Consider the following 22,202-nt stretch of genomic DNA (forward strand, 5'->3'; position numbering starts at 1 on the left):
CTCCGTACACTTCGTCGTTTTATTATGCAATAATATTTTCGATTTTATATTTTATATGGGGCTCCCTGCAGCCTGGCAATTTGAATTCAAAATTCGCGCAGAGCACAGAACCAAATTTCCATACTAGCGCAACCAATTAAAGCTGGAACTGGACTATTAACAAGTGGCTTTTTCATTGGTCTTCCAGATCCGCCACAGGTCACCCTATCTCTGGGCTCCACACTGCGTCCGGATGACATTAAGGAGGGCGACGACGTCTACTTCGAGTGCCACATCAAGTCCAATCCCAAGGAGCACCGCATAATGTGGTCACATGACGTAGGTTTTGCCCAAAACTACAGTGCTTTAGCGGCATAAATTACCTTGGCTGTTCTCCATTCTCCACCAGGGCCAACCGGTCACCCAGAATGTGTCCTGGGGCATCATCATCTCCACTCGCTCCCTGGTTCTCCAGCGAGTGGGTCGGGTCCACTCCGGGTTCTACGCCTGCTCGGCGGCCAATGACCGCGGGGAAACCCAGTCAGCTCCGGTCAACTTGAGGATACGATGTAAGTACCTTAGTTCTAAGCGTCACAATTCTTGTGGAATCCCTGGCAACTAGTCTTAAGAAATATATACATGCCAATCCCGCTCTTGCATTAAATTTAGATACTTTAAACTTTTTACAACATTATTGTTAAACATTCTTTAAAATAGGCATTGGTTTCTACTATTTTACAATTTTAATACATTTTAAAGGGCAATATTTGCTAAGCTCAAAATTAGATCTCGCCTGTCAAAAAATTCTTAAATATTATTAAAAATAAATTTGAAGCTCAAATGACAAATTATTATGCGCACCGAATACCACTTTAATTTTCCTTAAAATGGTTTAGTTACTAAACGTCAAACAAGCAAAAAAAAAATATATATCTAGTGATCGGTGATAAATTGAAAACCATATACAATTACATTTTGTAATATTTATAAAAAAAAGGGGAAAACCAAAAATTTGCACAAAAATTATGCTGGCAGTTGCCAGTGAAGCAGAGCATTAAAAATACATATGCATAAATTTATGCGCATACCGAGGCAAAAAGGGAGAGGTGTCCCGCCCTTCCACATTTAGTCTATACCGTTCGGCAATGATAACTGGGCGGGGCCACGCCCACATGGCCCAAAATTGGCAGCCACAATAACAACAGCAGCGGCTGTACACTTGACAAAATCGGACAATATCCTTGCCCCCTCTCCCCTTCCGACCATCGAGCACACAGGATGGACAACAACAATGTCCAAAAACTAAAGTATGCTAAAATGACAGAAAATATTTTGTGCAAAAAGCCGTAATATGCACAATGCAACGGATCTATATTGTGCCGCTCTTCTGTCATCCGTTTACATCGTGGTATGTGGCCATATAGTATATATAAATATATATATAAAAAATGTGCATAGCTTTGTGCGTGGGTGCATTTTCAGTTTGTGTTTTATCAAACAAACGACACAACTTCACAAATTTTTACTTGCCAAAAACGTAAATATCAACGCCCATTTGCATAAATTTTAATTCAAATTTTTCGTTCATAAAAGCAACGTAATAGCAACTATCATTGATACCCTATATTGTTCCAAATCAAGATATTTATTCAACATTTTAATATCTTAAACCAAAAGTATGTTGGGTATTAATTCTAATTATGTAACATTGTCAAGATTTACAAATACAAGTGTCTTTTATATTTATTAACTAAACTTAAATCTTAATGTTGACAGCTTTCAAATATAATTTGCAAAACATAGACCATAAGATATTGAAACTCTAAAGGAAATCGCTGTTTTTGGCACTTTAACAATTGTAATTAAATTCCTGTCATGTTACTTTAGTTAAAGCACTTCAGGGCATTTTTGGTTTTGGCTCTGACGGAACATAAAATAAGATAATTCCTTGCAGGTACATTTGCTCCATTATTTTTGGCAAATAAAATTTGAAATAGAAATGAAATAGGACATGTTTAAATACTACTACAGTTTTCGATAGGTGGTTAAATAGTTAAAGCAAGCTTCCTTTCTTAAATGCCATCAAACACTAAATGTCCTGCAATATTCTACACCTGTCACGGTTCTCATAGCTCTGTCCTACTTAATTGACACTGTTGTGGAAACCCATTCCATTTTAATGGACTCCAATTACCATCGGAGTCAAACAGTCTGCTCCTTGATAATCAAACTCGGGCCTCAAGTGTAAATTGAAACCAAACCAGCGATAACTCAATTGATTTCTAATTGTCACAGCTCTGATTTGACGTAAACTTCCATTATTCCCTTTGCTCCGTTATTGTCATAGGCAAACCAACTAGCCGCAGTATGGGCTTTTTCACACTTTCAAGCCCAAAAGTGTATGTAATTATGATTTGTGGACAACACAAAAATAAATGACCTATAAACGCCGCTCGGAGCCTTTGTGTGCACATATTGAAAATGTCTCAATTACCGTTATAGAGCATTTACTTCCGACTGTATTTCTAAATAATTAATGATGCTTAAATACCAAACAGCGTGTGTGTGTGGGGCACTGTTTGTGTTTGCTTGTGCATAAATATGCATATGCTTTCACAAAGTAACCGCCCGGCATTTTAATCGGGGCCAAAAGTTTAGCCCGAACTTAATGTGTCAGCTGGGTGCGGGCTTCTGGGTGGCTAATAAAAATGAATGATCTGCTTTTATTATCGAAACTCACAGTCATTACTAAACCATTTATAATTATGGGAAAGGTCGGGCGAACGGACATCGGACATCGGGCAGGTGGGACAGGTGAATGCACACACATTCAGCAGTGCGCTGGGGGAAATTCAATTTTTATTTTGCATATTTAATGCTACAATAACCCGTTGCAGTCCCACATGCAAACAGGGCGAATTAACGAATATTATTTAATTAATTGCCTGGGTTAATGAATATTTTGATGCCATTTAAACCTGAGCTTGCATGGCTAGTTTATTAAACTAAAAAAATGTAATTTTCTCCGATTTATCCGCCTCGCTGCACAGATTCCACATTTAACTGGTTGAAATTTTAAGCTTCCAAATTAATAAAATTTAAGAAATATTCTTGCCCACCCCTTGGGCTAAAAAGCCTTGTTCACAAATAAACGTGTCCGAATTCATGAAATTCCGAACAAAAAACTATTGATTTAAAAAGATTGTAAAAAATTTATTGTTTTAAAAATTTTCATAGAGCCTAACAAAAAATTATTTATGAATATCAAATGAAAACATATTCTAGCAATTTTGCAATACGAATATTAAAATAACAAAACAGCAAAGAAAACCGTTTGAATATCAAAAAATATAACCCTTGCATCAGCAAATAATGATCAATATGAGAGGCAGTTAATGGAATATTATTCAATTAATTTTCTATGAAAATGAATATTCTGATGCCGTTTACAGGCAAAATTATGAAGCCAAAAAAAAACATGTAATTATCCCCGATTTGAGCGCCTCGCTGCACAGCTGCCAAATTGAATTGGTTGGGTTTCCGACCTCCAAACTCAAATAAGTAGCTACAACTGGTTGCGTTCAGTGAAAACAAAATTTACGCCGCATCAGCATGGGGATATGAAATCGAAAATGAATGAGAAACAACAGGCAACACAAGCGGAAAAGGAAAATCGAAATGGAAAACGAAAAACGAAGACATCAGCAAACGTTTGCATTGCCGTGCCATTATCGTTACCGCTGCCGAATACCAATACCCAATGCCCGTTACCCTTTTTGATAATTACGATAATTGAAAGTAAATACGAGTACAATGCATAAGGATACATCGCCACCGACTGCTGTGCAAATACTACGTGGGCTATTTACACGAGCATCGCGCATACGCCACGTAAACATTTACATACAGATTGTGGATGGGGCTGTGGATGGATTGATGGTTGATTGGATATGGAATGGGCTGGGATAGAGGTGGGCCCTATATGAGTGGGGTTTGGGGGTACTTCTGTGGGCCAACGATTGAGATAAATTGATTTATGCCTGCGAGCAGTTGGCCCGTATCTCGGCACAAATTAATTAGCAATGGTTAAAATTGACATTCTACGATTGCGAAATTGACGCCGTCATAAAAATATTATGAGTGCATGGAAACGGGGCAGCAGTCTATGGGATCATAAAACGGAACAATCAACTGCAGCTTTATCCCTCTAGATGTTTATAATAATCCGAAATTGCGTACTTATGCCGCAGATTCATGGCTCTTTCCAATTTGCATAGCTAGAAAGATGGCACGAGCTAGAGTTCATAATTTTCGCAAAATTCCAACTGGCTCTGTCGTTGCTCTGCAAACAATTCCATGGTTTTCTCTTTTTTTGACCATCATGCGGAGTTCTTGGCTTGAGTTTCCCCAGCAAATTGCACCTTGCGCGCCAGAGAATTGGCACTGGCCACATGGCTCGGCCTAGAATTGCGAGAATGCCAGTGACATCTAGATGAAGCACAAATGAGAAACCATGCGAAATAGCGAAGAATTTATGATGTAGGTCCTCGAGAGCAAACATTTCTCTTCTAGAAAAGGAAATAAACTTTAACCGTCTATTTAAAGACTGAAAAATAATAATACCTATGAAAGCGGTAGGTATTGCATCATGTTGAGTGCAATGGATAAAATTAAAAGATTTTCCCTTCAGTTTATATTTAATTACGGCATCAAAATTAATTTCGCAATGATTTGACATGAATTATCTGTAAATCACGTATTTTATTGGAGAAGAAACTTAGTTAAACAAGTTATTAACTCCTCAGCACAAACAGAGAAAACTAGCTAAAGTTTTAGGTGCAGACCCCTTTTGAAAAGTAAAAAACCATATACAAATTTTGTCTTAGACTTTTTAAAATGTTTTAACACAGCTTTTCCACCTAAAACGCCAAATTTAAAAGCACAATTTTCTCTGTGTAAAGATCTGAGAACATTTCTTTATCAACCGATAAAACATTTAGACATAGTTTATGGATATATCTACTACATCGTGTACAAATATTTGGATACAAACTCATTACACGATTTTCTGCTTACGTCGCGACACACTCAACTTTTCGAATAATTTTTAATAAAATCCAACAAAAAGTGTTGCGGCTTTGGTAATAAATGCCTTTAGGTGCTTAGAGTGTTGCGTGTGCTCCCTTCCGCTGTTGTTTTGGTTGTTGTCTGCTGTTGCTGTTGCTTTGTCTCTGCCGCGTTGTTGGGTTGTTTATGACAGAATTCCGTTGCCACAGGGCAAACAAGGAACAGAATGCCACGCACATCGCACATCGCACACTTGGCGCAGTTTTCAAAAGTAGCTAGCAAAAGTTTTTCCAGCGTGGGAATTTCGGGGAGGTAAGGGTTCATTTTTGGCATGCCTCGTGTATGACATAAAATTTCAAGTTCAATCGTTTGTAACCAAAAACGCAAAATGAGTTTACTTTGAATAAATCATGAGTCAAATAGAAGGAGTCCCCCACCTTTAAGCTAAGACGAAACTTTTACGCATTTGTAAGGTGGAAATATGTTGGAGTTTTTCTGGAATCTTAAAGCTTAAAACTCAGGAATTAAATGCGATACCCTCGAATCTAAGTAGTATTCTTATTGGGTTTTAATTATAAAATATCCCATTGAAAATAAGAATAGAAACAAATTTTATGTCAGTAATCATAATACTGTTGCAAAATAAAAGTTTGAATTTGAGTATAATTCCAACACATATTTATATATTCTAACACTTAAAAAGATAATTAAGAATAATAGCCTACCAGAACAATAAGGTGTAATTTTTATTCAAATCCAATAATAGCCGTAATTTATCTAGAAAACTCCAGTTATCTTAAACTTATTTTAAAGATACAAAGTTTAAATTTATCCCCCATACCTGAAGAAAAGTGTACGCCAGCTGCTTTGTTTAAATTGGAAATCTGAGCTGTCAATTTGCCTGGCGCACCCCTTCCCATTCCTTCGGCCTGTCAGCACAATGTTTGCAATATAAATACTTGATATAGACGGAGGACAATCGGACAATTGCAGCTGCTCATTATTGTGCATTTCGTTCGTCCCCATTCCGCTCTAAATTCGATCTCTCAATTGTGTCGCCACCAGATGCGCCCGTCTGCAGCAGCAGCACCATCACCGTGATTGGGGCCTCCTTGGAGGAGGCCGTGCCCATTCCCTGCCGCGTCAACTCCGACCCGCCTGAAATCGACTTCGAGTGGACCTTCTCCTCCAGCGGGGAGCACTTCGAGGTGCCCTCGGGCCACTACGCCACCATCCAGGACCCCACCATGACCACCACCAGCGATGTGCGGCGCACCGTCGTCGAGTCCAACGAAACGCACTTCGAGAGCTACGGTAGGTCTACGCACTGGGAAGCTAAGCTTTACTTTATAAGGATTATTTCGGAGCTCCGTTTTAAGGAAGAATCATTTAAATTACAGTCTATATAGTATATGTAATGCCATACACGATATCAAAATGTATTTGTTTGAATTATTCTCATTAGTATGGAAAACAAATTACAAATATAAATCATTTCATATATATAACATTTTCATACACTAGTTTAAAAAATTAATAAGACATGCTCCATAAACGAAATTTTTTTTTTTTGACAGTCTCTTACTAAAAATAAAAATTAAGCTTAACAATTTTGTTTAGTACAATTTTTTTAAAGTGCAATTATAAGTTTTATTATTGATCTCTGGACTTCTGGTTAACCTATTTTGGTCAATAAATACCGAAATCTCTTAGCTCCCTATTTTTTTATTAACATTTTAAAAAAGATTAAAAATCATTTAGTAATCAGTCTAAATGATTTTTAATCTTTTTTAAAATGTTTATTTAAAAAAGTTTAACAGAGTATTACTATTATTATTGCACTGTATTACATATACTATATAGACTGTATTTTCAGTTCGGAGCCTATGGTGCGAGTGCATTGGAGAGGCATTTGCATGTGCTTGCGCTTGAGCAGGCATTAGAAATTAACACTTCTCAGAGGCCTAAGTTCGGCCAGAGGTGGTATACACCTGTACAACTGAACAATAGGGGTGGTAGGTTGGGAGTGCAGAGACTTTTATCAATATCATGCACATACTCGCACCGCATAGTCGCAAATTGGATTATCTGCTGCCGTCCCAGTTGGCTTGACTGAGCTGCTTGGGCAAGCAGAACTTATTTCATTTAACTTTGCCGAAAAGGGCAATTTAATAAGCGCCGAAACTGAATTGCAATTTACACCTGTATTCCATACTCTATTCACCCGCAGTGGAAACCGTCAGCGAACTGATCTATACGCCCAAAGGCGAGCGGGACTACGGAACATTGGCCTGTTACGGCCGGAATGCCATTGGAAAACAGTCGGAGCCGTGTGTGTTTCAGGTGGTGCCAGCAGGTGAGTCCTACTGTCTCTTATTAATTATTGTAAAATTAACCTTAAATTAAAACGGAAATGCCCAAAAAATATTTATCAAGAAATAACAAATTAATGCTTTTTCGAAACCATTACATTTTAGTGAATACTTTTTTATACATAAAGAAACAAAATAGTATGAAGTATAAATCATAGCAAAATCAAATGTTCTTAAAAGGAGATTTAAGTGTCAGCCAAGAAATCTATTACGTGATTATTTTTTTATAAATTTGAAAATAAGGTTTTAATCAGTTTGGCTTGCTTTTGTTTTTTGTGACTTATTAACTTAACACTTAGAAATATTTTTCCCTTTCAAATTGCCCAAATGTCAAATATCAAATTATAACTTTGCATTGCAAGAATATTAATTGGCTATCGTAGGAACAATTTTCCGCAAGGAGTACCACTTTTCTCCCCAGTATACGATTTATTTTCTGCAACATAATATGTATTCTTTGAATGTTGTTTGTCACTGATTGGGTTCGCTTTCTCGATCATTGTAGCCAAGCCGGGGGCACTGCGAAACTGTACACTCCGGCCGTATGTGGTGACCTCCGCCTCGCTGAACTCATCGAATCAGACGACAATGCATGCCAATCAAATGCTGCCCACACAATACGGCAGACACGAGTCGAATTACCCGCACATGGAGTACGTACGTGAGCGCCATAACAGCAGTGGCGGCAACAATGCCACTGGCCGGAACAATGCGCCCAATAAAAATATGAGGGGCAGAACCAGTGCTGGCCAGGCCAAATCTAATAATAAGCAGCTCAGTCAGCAGCAACTGCAGCGCCTCAAGAAGCGGACATCATTCACACCGTCGCAGACTTTGGCAGCCATCGAGAGGCAGCGGCAGAAAAAGCAGCAGCAGCAGCAGCATCAGCAACAGCAGCAACATCCGCAGGCACAGCAGCAACACCAAGCCACTGCCGGCAAGTCCAGTGGCGATGGCAAACCTGATGGATCGCCGGCCAAGTCGCCAAAGCAGCGAGTGCGGCGTGCCAGCCAAATCCCGCAGAGACAGCAGCAACATCAGCTGGATGCAGGCATCCAGTCCCGGCTTGCAGCATCAATAACAAGCCAGCGGAAGCCGGCAGAATCAAATTTATCAATGTCACATGTAGGCAAAGGCAAAGGCAGCAGCAGCAGCAACATCAACAGTAGCAGTAACAATGGCAAACTGCCAGCAAAGTATTTTAATAAGCGACAGAAAAACATGCACAAACAAAGGAAGCAGCAGCAGCAGCACAAGGAAACAAACGAGCACAACAGCAATATAATCCATCATTATGCAACTTCTAGGAGAAGCAAACGGCTGGCAGCAAATGACATCTTAGCAACTGTGGCGGCAGCAGCCACATCGGCATCATTATCATCCTCCTCGGCCACCTCATTGGCAGCCACGGCCACGGCGGCGGTGGAAATCGAGCAGGATGTTGCTGCTTCCAGCAGCAGCAGCAGCAGCAACAACAAGCGGGCTCGCAAATCCTTAACCATCCTTGACAAACAGCAGAAGCAGAAGCAGCAGCAACAGTTGCTGCCGCCGAATGCCCCGCAAATAAGCAACCAGCCGGCAGCAGCAATTAGCGGCAACAATGTCAAGGAAACAGCAGCAACATCAGCACAAGTTGCAGTTGCAACGGGAGTCAAGGACAAGGCGTCGTCCAAGGAGGACTCAAATGATACCGACGATGGCGACGACGACGACGACGACGATGATGATGATGATGAGGCAGAGATGGATGCTGAAACAGAGACTAATGACGACGAGGAGGAGGAGGATAATGGGGCAGGGGCAGGTGCCCACGATGACGACGCAGACCTGGATGAAGATGTGGCCCAGCTGCCCACCGATGCCGACTACTTGGCCGATGGTCCTGGCGACCTGGAGGAGTACGAGACCGTGGAGGAGGTGGACGGCCAGCCGAAGCATGTACACATGCTGTCCCTGGAGGAGCAACTGGATCTGGAGTCGCTGGAGGACAATGTCGAGGAGGAGGAGGCTGGCGATGACGACGGCGAGGTCGATGATATGTACAATGTTAGCGATGATGACTTTGTGGCCAGCGTGGCCCTCTCCACATCCGACACCACAGCCTCCGTCACTCAGAGGACAACGGAGGGACCCCGCACCAAGGACAAGGCCACCCAGACCACTGAGCCCGCTGCTGAATGGCAGCTTCCTCATTTCGACTACTCACGCATGGAGTACAGCTTCAGCAACGGAGTCGTCACCCAGAGCTTGCAGGGCGGATCGGGTGCTGGGGGCGTGGCCGGGGGTGGGGGCGGACACGACGGCTTTGCGGGCGGCGGAACCATTAATTTCGACAACTACGACAACATCATCTACTCCACCATGGAGCTGGAGTGCATGCCCGGCTACGATGGCGGACTGCAGCAGCAGTTCTTCCTGGAGGCCTACGACTCCAAGACCAAGAAACTGAGGCTCAACATGAGCAGCACCTATGTGGATGTGCCGGTCTTTCGGATCGATCTCTCAGGTGAGTCGGTTTATTTATGATTTCAATTGAGAACGGAAACTGCAATGTAGGATTGCAATTTAGACCACCCGACGAACTGCTAAGGGATTTTGAGGCAAACTTTCTTGATTTAAGAAGGATTTCTTTTGGTTTAAAAAAAAACTTTCTTGAAAATAGGCATGTTTTTCGTGGACTTAGAAAAAATATATTTTGATAGCGAAATTTTGAAATTAAAGGATAACTGTATTTTGAATAAATCATTGGATTAATATATTTAAAATTCAACTTGAATTGTAATTGTTTTTGTTTTTTTTGGTAAACAAGATTAATTGTGTTTGTACTGGGATTGTTTAAAAATACTTAAAATATAAAATTTGTTTAACACAGTGTTATAACATCTTCTAGAAATGTTATTGAGCTCTAGGAACACCATCTTAAGGGGTTAAAACAACAGAGTATAGAAAGAATTCCTGTTAATTGTTTAAAATACCCATAATAAGGTGCTGTTCTTTTTGAATGAAGTTTTGTATATTTTTTTGTCGCAACCCAAAGAAAATATCCAAGCACATAACTTGCCTAAATAGTCGATTAAACGGGCAACTCAATTGCTCGGACTTTAATGGTCCCGGGGAAATCCAATATTTCCGCAGATTCTTACTGGCCCAAAGCAATGTTTTATTACACGATGCTTATGTATTATTATATTTAAATGAGGTTGGCTTAGAAATCACGAGGCCCAGGGTGTTGGCGTACAATATTTACAGTGCTGTGCGAAAGCCGCAAACTAAAGACTTGACTTTTATGCGGCCAGCAGCAACAAGGACCAACAGCAACAACAAAAACAACAACAGTGGCAGGAGCGGCAGCGCAAACAGTAAAAACAAAAACAAATCAAAGTAACAAACTGAGCAAAAAGTTGAGCTGGCAAAATTGCGCGTTGGCTTCAAGACAAGGAGAAAATACTGCGACTGGGAAGAGGAATAGCTGCACTGAGAAAAATACAGCAAATATTCGTTCTAAATTTGCATCCTTGATTGTTGGTCAATTTTCTCAACATCATTGTTTTGAGTTTTGCTTTTATTCAAAGTCTAACATAGATCAACAACAATTTTTTCACAAGCTAAAACGTTTCTAAAAATTTCGAAAACCCTTTAAATTATATATATAAACATTCGGCCTTTATTTATTGTTTTTTTTTAGGTCGTTCAAAATGTTATATTTTAAGATGTTTATTCATTATATGCTTTATTTTTCACCAGATAACTATAAAAATTGATTGTGGAATAGCCCTCCACAGTCGTATCAAGTATACTTTTAACTTTGAAATGTGGCTAACAGTTGCCAAATCCATATTTTACATCCCTGATAGTTTCTCGCTGTGTAGCTAGCCAGCCAGCACTACGCAGATTAATTAGTTGAGGCTGCCAGGACCTCAACCTCCCCCGCCACTTTCTTCTCCCTCATCCATTGCTGGCACATGCTGTTGCCTGTTTTGTTGTAATGAATTTTAGCTAGTCAGCAAAACTTTTATGCCAATGGCGTTTTGAGGTGGGGAATTGGATGAAATAGAATGCTGCCGGCGGGGGTGAGGGGCGGACGAGGGGGACGAGGGTGACCGGGGGCGTGGCTGGCCCCAAAGGCAGAAGAGAATTCGAATCGAGCTGTTGAAAAAGCCAGATTTATCATGGGGGTTAACAGGGAACCGAAAATTATAATATTACATTTGATTCAGCGGGTATGAGGCGAGTTAATGAGCCACATTTCGGATTATTAAAGTTGGCAACTTGGCAACGGGAGATGGCCCGATCTGATCCCTGCTCCAAGCTCCAGGCTCCAAGCTCCAAGCTCCATGCCCCCAGTGCTGCAGTGGCATCTTTTTCAGCCAGCTCCACCATATCGATGACTCGGGGTTAAGGGGTTTCGGCGATATTTGCAAAGTCAAACGAAGCGTAAAGTCACGATTAGTTAGACAGGCGTGTTAACGACGCCGTCGGTGGATTGGATGGGGATAGGGAGGGGGTGGATAAAGCGGGGTGTTTTGGGGGCATCCACCAAGTGTTTTTGTTCCTGCGGCTTGCCAATGTATGCGTATTAGTCCTGCCACGCCCCCTGCCCCATGCCCCCACCTCTGACCTGCCGCCCTTGTGCAGTAGTTGCCATTTTAATGAGCTGCTATCGGTGCAAGGAGCATGGAGCACGAGCACAAACAAAACTTTTGATGCGCGCATTAAGAAAAACCAGAAAAACGGAAAAACAGAAAATCAGAAAACACAGCGGCAGGGATAGGGGAAAAACACACGCAGTCGGGAACTTTTCATTTTATGCGACCGAAGTTTCGCACCGCGACGTGCTAATTAAATGCCTGTTTGCCTAATGAAGTTTGCACAGAGCACTACAAGTTTTAAATTAATGATCAAAGATGACCTGACCAACTCTGCACTAAGACAAACAAAAAATAAACCTCAAATATTAAATATTTCTAACTTTCAAATAATATTAGTATAATAAATAAAATATTGCTTGTTATTTTAGATTTTTTTTTTTTTTGATTAATCTTCAAATCTCTTTTAAAAACTCTTTTATAAAAAATATCTTAAAAAGGGAAATAAAATTATAGGTGGGATTTCGATTACAACGTTGAACTCACTCGTTAAACAAATCGTTTAATTAGCTGTTTTACTAAAATGATGTTAGAAAAGGTGTTTAACTCAATGGGTTTAATTTTTAAAATATATATTTATATATATCAATATCTAATAATTGAATAAATTATTAAATAAATTGAATTGAATAACACTATTATTTAATATTCTTTACATACAATATTTGAGAAAATAAGCTCAAACAAATTATTGGGTTGGGCTGCATAAATCAGCACAGCAACTCTTTTATAAAAAATATATAATAAAGGGAAATTAAATTATAGGTGTGATTTAGATTACAATGTTGAACTCAATCGTTAAACAAAGCGATTATTTAGCTGTTTTATTAAAAAAAGATGTTAGAAGGTATCTTTAAGTCAATAAATTTATATTATCATAAATCTTTTCGGATTTAATATTTAAAATATATATTTATATATACCAATATTTAAATTCCATTTTTAAATAATATTTGCCTCGCACTTTTGAAAATCCTTTTGGTGTTACCTTAAAACATATCAGATTTGTCTAGCAGAATGTAAGGGTGCTATCTGAATGTCGAATTTTTGTTCATGTGAAAACGACTGTTACCTTTTGAAATATATTCTCTGGAAATAATCTTTTGGCGTTTGCAAAGAAAATAATCTCTTTGCCCTGCAGTGAGCTCTCGGACTAATTAATTTTCTCATCCCACCTCTGCCCAGATCTCCTGCCCATGGACTACTATCCCGATGCCCATCCGGCCCTGCATTTGGTCGTCTACAGCGTCAATCAGAAGGGCCGCTCCGAGCCGATTGTCCTCGAGAATGTGCCCATCAATGAGGCGGACAAGCGTTCAGGTAGGTGTATAAAAAAATGAGGAGAAAACTACTGCAAAGTTTTCCCAGACGGGGGAAACGGGAGGGGAAACTTTCTCCAGACCAGGACAGAGCATTCATTGCTTTTTAAGCACCATTTCACCTTTAAAAAGTCATTCAAGTATTTGCATATTCCGCTTAACCGTTTTAGTTTCTTTCTTTCATTCATTTCTTTGTTGTGGTTGTTGTTGCTGTCGCTGTTAGTACAATTGCTCTTTTATTTAACGAGTTTTGTTTACGCTGGGGCGACACTGCAACTCCACTTTGCGCCACGCCCCCTCGGCTCATCCCCTCATCCCCTCATCCCACATTCCTGGCTAGCCAAAGTAGTGACACAAAGATTTCTTATTCATGCTTTGTTATTCAACTTTGACGCTAATTTTCCTTAAAAGTTTTCCCTCCCTGTACAATTGAGGTAAAAAGTGTGAAAGTGCTTGTTTTCAAGCGTGTGTAAGGGGGTAAAAAAAGAAGAGGAAATTACCTGGAAAATTTGTACGAAAACCTTATTTTACACGCTGTATTGGCTTTAAGAAAAAACTTGTCATTTTAATATTGGAAAGCCCTTTTCAAACCATAAATGAAAATAGTCTAAATAGTCTAAGCCAATCTTAGCCAAACCAAAGCATTCAAATGTTGTTTTGCAAAACTATGTCTAAACAAATCCTAATATGGCATTAAACTTCCATTTGAATCCCAAAATCACCGGATGAGGTGCATTAATAATTGAATCCCAATAACACTATTATTGAATATTCTTTACATACAATATTTGAGAAAATAAGCACAAACAAATTATGGGGTTAGGCTGCATAAATCAGCACAGCAATTGAAAACATTTTAGCCACATGTGTTTGTATAAATGTAAGAAAGACTACAAGGTTCAAATATTCTAAAACACAATTTGGGAAAATATGGTGAGCTACCCAAAGTGCATACAATTCTATCTATAATCATCTAAATAGTTTGCATTATTTCCAATAAATCCCTTAATAAGCCTAAACACTTTTCCAAGACCAAATCGATTGGTTTTGAGGAGGCATTAATAATTGTGTGCTCCATCGTTATTGCATCACCGACATTATGGCTAAATTGCGTTTGTTGTCTCACATTCAATCAGCCGAATAACATAACGAACAAATTATGCAGCAGCATCCAAGTATTTATTGCATCAGCAATTCCAATGGCAACACTACCTGACCAGCATCATTATTAAACGCACCGCACGGAGAGTTATGTATTACTTATGTTCCAAATACTGTCCGCACTTGGTCAGCCAATAATGTTTATCTGCACAATTGCATATTTGAACGCTTGGGCTGCCAATCGCCATGGACAACAAATCCACTCAATCATCTCCCTAATGCGCTCCAGACACACAAGCCGGCCCATGGAGAAGGCTCCGGCAGATGGCCATTATCTGGGTGTGGGATAGATTGAATGCCGGCCAACTTATCCGACGTATTATATCACAGCTCGGTTACATATCACTCCTGTGTGTGGGCGACTTAATTTTTGGAACATGCACTGCAATCCACCTACGCCAAGTGTCAATATTTGCACCTTGCTAAATCCGAAAGCTTTTCTGCCAACAGCCGAATAAAATCGGTCAGGGGGATAGATGGGCGGCAGAAACATTTTACAATGCCAACACTTGACGCCACATTAATGTAAATATAATCAATTTCATGTTTTAGCCAAAAAAGCGATGGCAACGTAAAACCCCAACAGAGAAAAGAAATATCTTGTTATGCTAAACTGACACACAGAGATTCCCCAGGAGTTACATTATTCCACAAGCATACACTGACACGCACTGAAAAAAAATGTTAAGGAACGAAAATTCCTAGTTTAATTTTCATATTTGTGTGTACTTATGTCCTTTTACTAAAGCTTTCTTATATGATACTTCATACAATTATTATTAGGAAAATTTTTGCATTATATCTTTAAGATTAACTTTAAAAAATCGTTGGTTCCGAAATAAGGCTTTAGAAACATTTTTAATTTCGGTTGAACAAACGTTTACATTTGTAAAAAGTTAGCAACATATAATTTTTGAATATTTTTTTTGCTAACTGTTAGCAGCGACTTCTACACGACTGTTCTCCCAGTGCACACACATCCACGAGTACACACACCCACTCTGTGGTCGCAAGGTAACAAGGTATCAAAGGCAGCAACGGAAACCGAACAGACACCGGAGCTATAGCGATAGCTTCTGATACTGCTCCATGCTGAGCTCGGGCCCAAAGCCCAGGCGCACAAAATATAAACGATTACTGTACGACAAGGAAAAATACATTAAACATGTCTTATCTGAATACGATATCCCAAAAGACAACGGTGCAGAAAGTGAAGTAAAATAAAATAAAATTATATGTTACGGCGGATCGAAGAGCGGGCGGCAGGGAAATGTGACCGCCATTGCAATAGATGACAGCCAGCTCCTTTCTTCGCCACTTTTGTACCGCCGTCTGCCTCGTTTCCTTGAAATGGAGCGCCAGACGCAGACAGCGTTTCTTTATTTATGCTTACTTTGTGTAAACGCATTCCTGCCTTAAAACCCACACGGACACGTTGCCATACACTGCTAAAAAAATAATAGGACCTTGCACAGTTTTCGGGATTCTAAGTTTGGTCTCAACATTATACACTTTATATTATATTTACTAAAATTTTTATTCTGCAAGCCATTCGAATCATCCTTAAATACAACTTATTATGATTTAATTTTCCTGCCTTTTTAAAGGTAATGTATTATTAAAATAAAAGAAAAACGCTATGAGATGAAATATTAAATTTGTTTATCAGTCCGATAGAAATCCTTGTTGTCAAATAATTATAACAATCGTTTTTAAGAAAATTGACTTAGCATTTCATTTTCTCAGTGCTCTCCGTATTCCCAATACATTTTAACCAATCTCCTTTTTCATCATCTCATCGAATCATTTATATCTCAAACGGGAGCATTAAATCGAATTAAGCTTATGAGAGGAGGCAGCCGGAAGGAGGATAGCCAGGTCCTGCACTCATCCAAATGAAACCCATGCAAACAATTGGCTTATGAGCGGCACGCAGGACCTGCTCCTGCTCCTGTTTCTGCTCCGAATCCTGGTGGTCGGATGATGGGATACGGCTGACATGGACCGGAGCAACTGAGCTCCTGGTTCCCACACGAAGTGACTCGCTCGATGGCTCTTTGGTTGGTTGTCTGGCTTATCTGCTTAAGTCGGGGCAGGTGCATAGAGTGCGGCCCCAGTTGGTTGGCACACCATTCCAGGTGGTTTTATTGGTAAATATTTGCACAAGTGTGAAAATTTCATTACGCCAGTGTGCTTATATTTAAATTAAATTTCTTTTTCTTTTGGCATCTCGTCTTGTGTGTCGTGTCGTGTCGTGTCGTCGGTCCCCGTTTCAGTTTCAGTTTCTGTTTCAAGTGCCCTCTTCCTGGTTGCCAAATATACATTTTATTTGGCAAGCGATTGCTCGATTCGGTTTTTTATTCCTTTATGCCCTTTGTGTTGGGTTTGCTGATGCGATTGGGGATTTGTCGCCGGGAGAGCGGATGGAGAATATGCATATATGCCGAAGTGGATAATTTGAAAATGTTACCGCTCACATGCAAAAGGTGTTTCGGTCTTAGTGCCAATTCCTCACATTCAGCCATAAATGAGATAGTAAATTACGTATCCGCCATGTGGTATCTTCTGGCTGAGTATCAAACGGAATGATGAATTTATAATGAATTATTCTCACTCTGGCATGACATTGAATAAAATGAATAAATTTCGCATTTAATTTAATTCAATCGCTCGCCAATCTGCGCATCGATTCATAAATCATTTAATCGCTACATGAGCATACCGAAATTAAATAACGCTTTATTTATTTGCTCGGATGAGCGTTAAGGAATGAATAGAACAACTAGTATTTTAAAATGTATTTATGTAGCGCAACAAAATTTAGTTTACCAATCTGAATTGGGGCCATGCAAATAGGTTCCGTGATTAATACCGTCTCCTAAATCAGAATTCATTTGCCGTGTGCAATTGCCAGGCTTTTAGCCCGATCTAATTAAAATTAAAAATGTTATACGTCAGCTTGTTAGCTGTTCCCCCTTCGCCCCACTTTCCCTTAGTTTTTTGATGAGTTCAATTCAAATACAGCAAGTTGCAAAAGTTTATAACTCTTTCTGTTAAACAGAAACTTCAAAACCAGGAGTTAAATGTAATTTATTTAAATCAAGAATTTGGTAATAGTATTGGAAGTTTTAAATGATTACTCAGATAATATTTATTTATAAATCGATCAAATTATCTTAGTAGCCATAATATATATTGAAAGAGTTTTAATATAATTGTCTTACTAATTAATTTTTAAGAGATTTACAATGCATTTTTCTAAAAATGTAAATCTAAGAGTAAAACCAAATTTGTTAGTTCTTTACCAAAATTGCCCTCTCATGTTAAATTGTCCAGTATTTGAATGCTTTTTTTCTTGGTAAATCTCCATGTGTAAACTGTACAAATCGAAATACTAAAAATTTTTAACTTTTTGAACGTAGTGTATGGCTGAACACACAGCTACAAACACATATATTTTCCTTTTTTAAGTCATGTACCAGCAATTACAACCCACGTACAAATTGGACATAAGCGATGGCTAGTGGGTGTGTGGGCGGCAGTAGAGTATGTATTTTGTGCGGATGTGTTCGCTTAGACGCAGCCATGCATAAATGAGCAATTTCGCCAGCGGCGCAGTTTCGTCAACATTTGGCTCAGCAGCAGCAGCCAAAGAATATTTATTGATTTGCAACTTTGGCGTTTGGCTGACAACAAGCGCAGGTTTATAAATTAGCAACAGTCTGCACCACCCATCCATTACCTTCGCATTACTGCCTGTTGGTAGCATGTCGTTTGGTTATTACAGTTAATACCGCATAGAATTTGACTTTTTAAGGATTTATTGCAGTTATCGTTTACTGATAATGCTTAAAAATATTAGCACAATGATTCTTTAATGTCTGATTATTTTTCATAAGTAAAACTAATAAACAAAAAACGGAATAGAAACCATTTTTCAACATTTTCTACCGATTTATAAATTACTAAGTATAAAATTTTGTATTTTTTTTTTTTTAATTTTATTTTTAAAATGTTAACATTTAAAAAACAGAGTACTTTTGTCTCAAAAAACCCAATGAAAAAATGTATGCATGCAAAATAAAAAGAGGAATCAATTCAGTTAACGAATTGCCATTTTTGTTTTTTAAGGAAGATTAAATATTTGTTTTTTAATAGTTTGTTATTTTATAATCAAATTCGAATTCATAACCATATCGTATTTCTAGGTTTCCTACACGTTTTTCTTATTTAGTTCTCACTGTAGTTCTGTTTCCTGGTTTCGCCTGGTCTTATGTTTGCTTATTGAAATTCTGTGTTGCATATCCGCAGGCGCGCACGATTTGTTGAATGTCGAATATACATAGTATACAAAAGCGGGCATCGCGTCGCATCGCTTAGATTGCGTATACGCAGTGTGTGCGGCCTTGTAATGCATATTCAATTACGATTTCCCCGATAGCCCGAAAATCCAGCTGGCAAAGGCATTTTAATTGAAATGCTTAGCGCTGACGTTAAAGCCATCGCAAATACAACAAACTAAGCGAACGACGGGCTGAAGGACCGCTGCCTGTGGCAGCCACTTGACATGCGACGTGCGTTTTATGGGGCAGACGCGAGCGGCGGGCATATATCGGCCGATATGGGGGATATAGAGGAGTGGGTCAGGCCATGGGATGGCTGCTGGCTCGGCTGAAAAAGAGCTGGGCGAGCAGCAGTCAAGTGGCCAACGCCGCATCCAGTTTATTGGACCCTCGACGACCAATGGCTATTTATCGAATTCAGTCAGACAAAGAACTGCCATATTGCTTTCATCATCAGAATCCGGAAAAAAGACGTGCACATGTGCAGCTTACATGTGTTGTATTTTACAAATTGTGTTTTAAGTGGCAGATTTTCGATTAAATCACCTTTGTACTTAAAGGAATTTCGGGTAATTCTTTTTTGGTTTTTAACGGACAGACAGATCCAGAATATATATATTTTAGGGTCGGAAATGGCTCGTTTAGTGCCCTTTTGACTAAAAATTAGAGTACTCACTGCTAAGGTATTAAAAAAACGTTGTTTGCCGACGAAATAAATAAACATTTCAGAAAATTACAAATATAAATCAATTTCGACGGTAAAGCATAAACTCATCAATAAATTTACGCGTTTTATATATACCTTTTTGTGGATTTAAAAAGCAAACAAAAAAACAATAAATAAATTTTGCATTTACTGACAAACTAATCGTTAAGCTAAGAAAAATAAAATATTTGCCGCTTGCGTGGTAAATACGATAAAGGGATCAATAAAATTATTAATCAAAATAAAGAGCCCCTTTTTGGATTTTACTGATTAGATTTATATTTATATACCACAAATATTATTAATAAACTTGATTAAATAAATGGTTAATTTTTATTAGAGTAGATATTCTCATAATAATTTTCATTTAATGATTTTATTTAAATAAATCTGGTCCATTTTATCAAAAGGCTGTTCAATTTTTGGATGTCATATTCTTTATGATCCTCATTCTTGTGTAATTCTAAAATTTGATCAGTTAAAAACATCTGCATATACGCTTGACAGCATTGAAACCCCATATCCCGAAGCAATGTTCTAATCCTTTCCCGATTTTTTCGATGTTTTTTACAGATGGTCGCATGGGCCTGTCGATTTTGCCACTGGCTGCTCTTCTTGCCGGCACATTGTTCACCGTGGGCATAGCCGTTCTATCCGTGGTGGTCATCGCCGTTCGCAGGCGTCGTGGTCAAGGAGCAAGGAACATGTGCGATGACAAGGACAAGCACCTGGGTGAGTCACTACAACATACGCCTGGCTAAATGCTGATGGAGATGGTTCAAATACTCTTCCAAATATCTAACAAACTTATCTTTGATCTCATAAATAAAATAATTGTTAGTCATCAGTAGATTCGATATGTACATAACATTACTTCAAAAATATTCCAAATGCTATAGACTAAATCCTTCTTTGTGCCCAAAAAACCTATTTTAAAATTGCAAAATATGGCAATTTGCTATATCAAGAATGACAGAATATTTAGCAAAAAGGGCTAAAACAGACGTAATTTCTCACAATGTTAGTCTTAAATCATTTTGACTCATTATACCCGTTACTCGTAGAGTAACGTTTCCGACCCTATAAAGTATATATATTCTTGTTCAGGATCACTAGCCGAGTCGATCTAGCCATGTCCGTCTGTCCGTCTGTCTGTCCGTATGAACGCTGAGATCTCGGAAACTATAAAAGCTAGAAGATTGGCATTTTGCATGTAGATTTTAGGAGTTCCTACGCAGCGCAAGTTTGTTTCAAAAAGGTGCCACGCCCCCTTTAACGCCCACAATCGCTTATATACGATTTTAAAAATTTAAATATTTCGGAAAAGTAAAAATGCAGTTTTATTGTGTTTATCAATACCTATCGAAATGTAGAAGAAATTTTTCAAATCGGACCATTCGTTAAAAAGTTATGCGTGATCAAAGTTTCTATCTCCATCTCCCTCGCACTCCCTTTACCTGAGTAACGGGTATATGATAGTCGGGGCACCCGACTATAGCGTTCTCTCTTGTTTTGATTTAACCTTATTAGCTTGTCTTTTATAACGTATTTAGAGATTCTGTAATTGATGCCTATATTAACAGAACTCAAAAATTTTAGCCAAAGTAGTTGCACTAAACCGATTTTCGAAGCATATAAAAACTCAAAAAAAACTAGACTCAGAAAAGTTTGTTGGGATGGCTAAATGCGCTCTTGAAATTGGTCGAAGTAATACCCGGAAGGGTATTCAAAAGCTCAAGACCCCGGGCCAGTCCCTTCGTTCCATTTGCTAATGTTTCATTCTCCTGACAGGCATGGATGTGACGGTGACAGCGCCGCTGGAAACGGGAGCGGGCCATCAGCGGTTGGTGGTGGCCTACACCCTGAAGCAGGGCATCGAGAAGCAGCCGGACATATTGAGCGCCCAGAAGAGCGCCTCGACTGGCGGTGACGCCTCGTCGCCGCTGGGAAATCGGCCGAGTGGTCTCTTCGCCGGCGGAGGAGGGGCATGTGGGGCATCCGCCGCTCCCATGGCCGGCATCGCTGGGAGCCACAAGACCACGGACTATGTAAGTGCCAGTGGGCGGGAGGAGGCGTTGTCCTCCGACCGTGCCATTTATGTAGCCGGTATGTTGTATGTTGGCAAGACTAAAAAAATATAAACTACTAAAGATAGTGGAAACCATTCGTTTGCCTTACTAAATCGCTATTTAAATACCTTTTCCTTAAATTAAATACATTATCATAGAACTATTGTCGTCCTACTTCTTATGCTCATCAAATAGAATGTTATTTAACAAATCACATAACTTGAAGTTAGTCATATTTTTTTGGATTCCTATTTTAAATGTATTTTTCTTAATTTTATGTATGGAAATAGGGAAAAGAATTTATTTTTGACGCTAGGAGCCAACATTAGAGGTTTTATAAACCATCAGTATGCTTAATTAAAACGGTTTTGAAATACATTATATAAATTATATATTTTAATAATATAATAATAATATTTGATGAATTTAATATAGCTTACAAATAAAAGAATGTTATTTTAAAAAGACTATAGTCATGTTTTTAGATTTCTTAAAACATACTTTCATTTGAAGAAAAGATGCCATAAACATAACAAATTT

At 38.9% G+C, this 22,202-nt stretch overlaps 1 protein-coding gene across 1 annotated transcript in view; it reads left to right on the plus strand.

Annotated features, from left to right (window-relative positions):
• LOC108040542 overlaps window positions 1-22,202 on the plus strand; it is a 112,399-nt gene that overhangs the window by 87,802 nt on the left and 2,395 nt on the right. The window contains exons 10-17 of the mRNA XM_044457025.1: window positions 188-318; window positions 389-548; window positions 6,112-6,360; window positions 7,277-7,402; window positions 7,924-9,924; window positions 13,250-13,384; window positions 20,167-20,325; window positions 21,385-21,641. Coding sequence (XP_044312960.1) covers window positions 188-318; window positions 389-548; window positions 6,112-6,360; window positions 7,277-7,402; window positions 7,924-9,924; window positions 13,250-13,384; window positions 20,167-20,325; window positions 21,385-21,641 — 3,218 coding nt within the window. The remainder of the gene's footprint in view (window positions 1-187; window positions 319-388; window positions 549-6,111; window positions 6,361-7,276; window positions 7,403-7,923; window positions 9,925-13,249; window positions 13,385-20,166; window positions 20,326-21,384; window positions 21,642-22,202) is intronic.

This window comes from Drosophila rhopaloa, unplaced genomic scaffold, assembly GCF_018152115.1.
Source record: "Drosophila rhopaloa isolate 14029-0021.01 unplaced genomic scaffold, ASM1815211v1 contig_155, whole genome shotgun sequence".
NCBI lineage: Eukaryota > Metazoa > Arthropoda > Insecta > Diptera > Drosophilidae > Drosophila > Drosophila rhopaloa.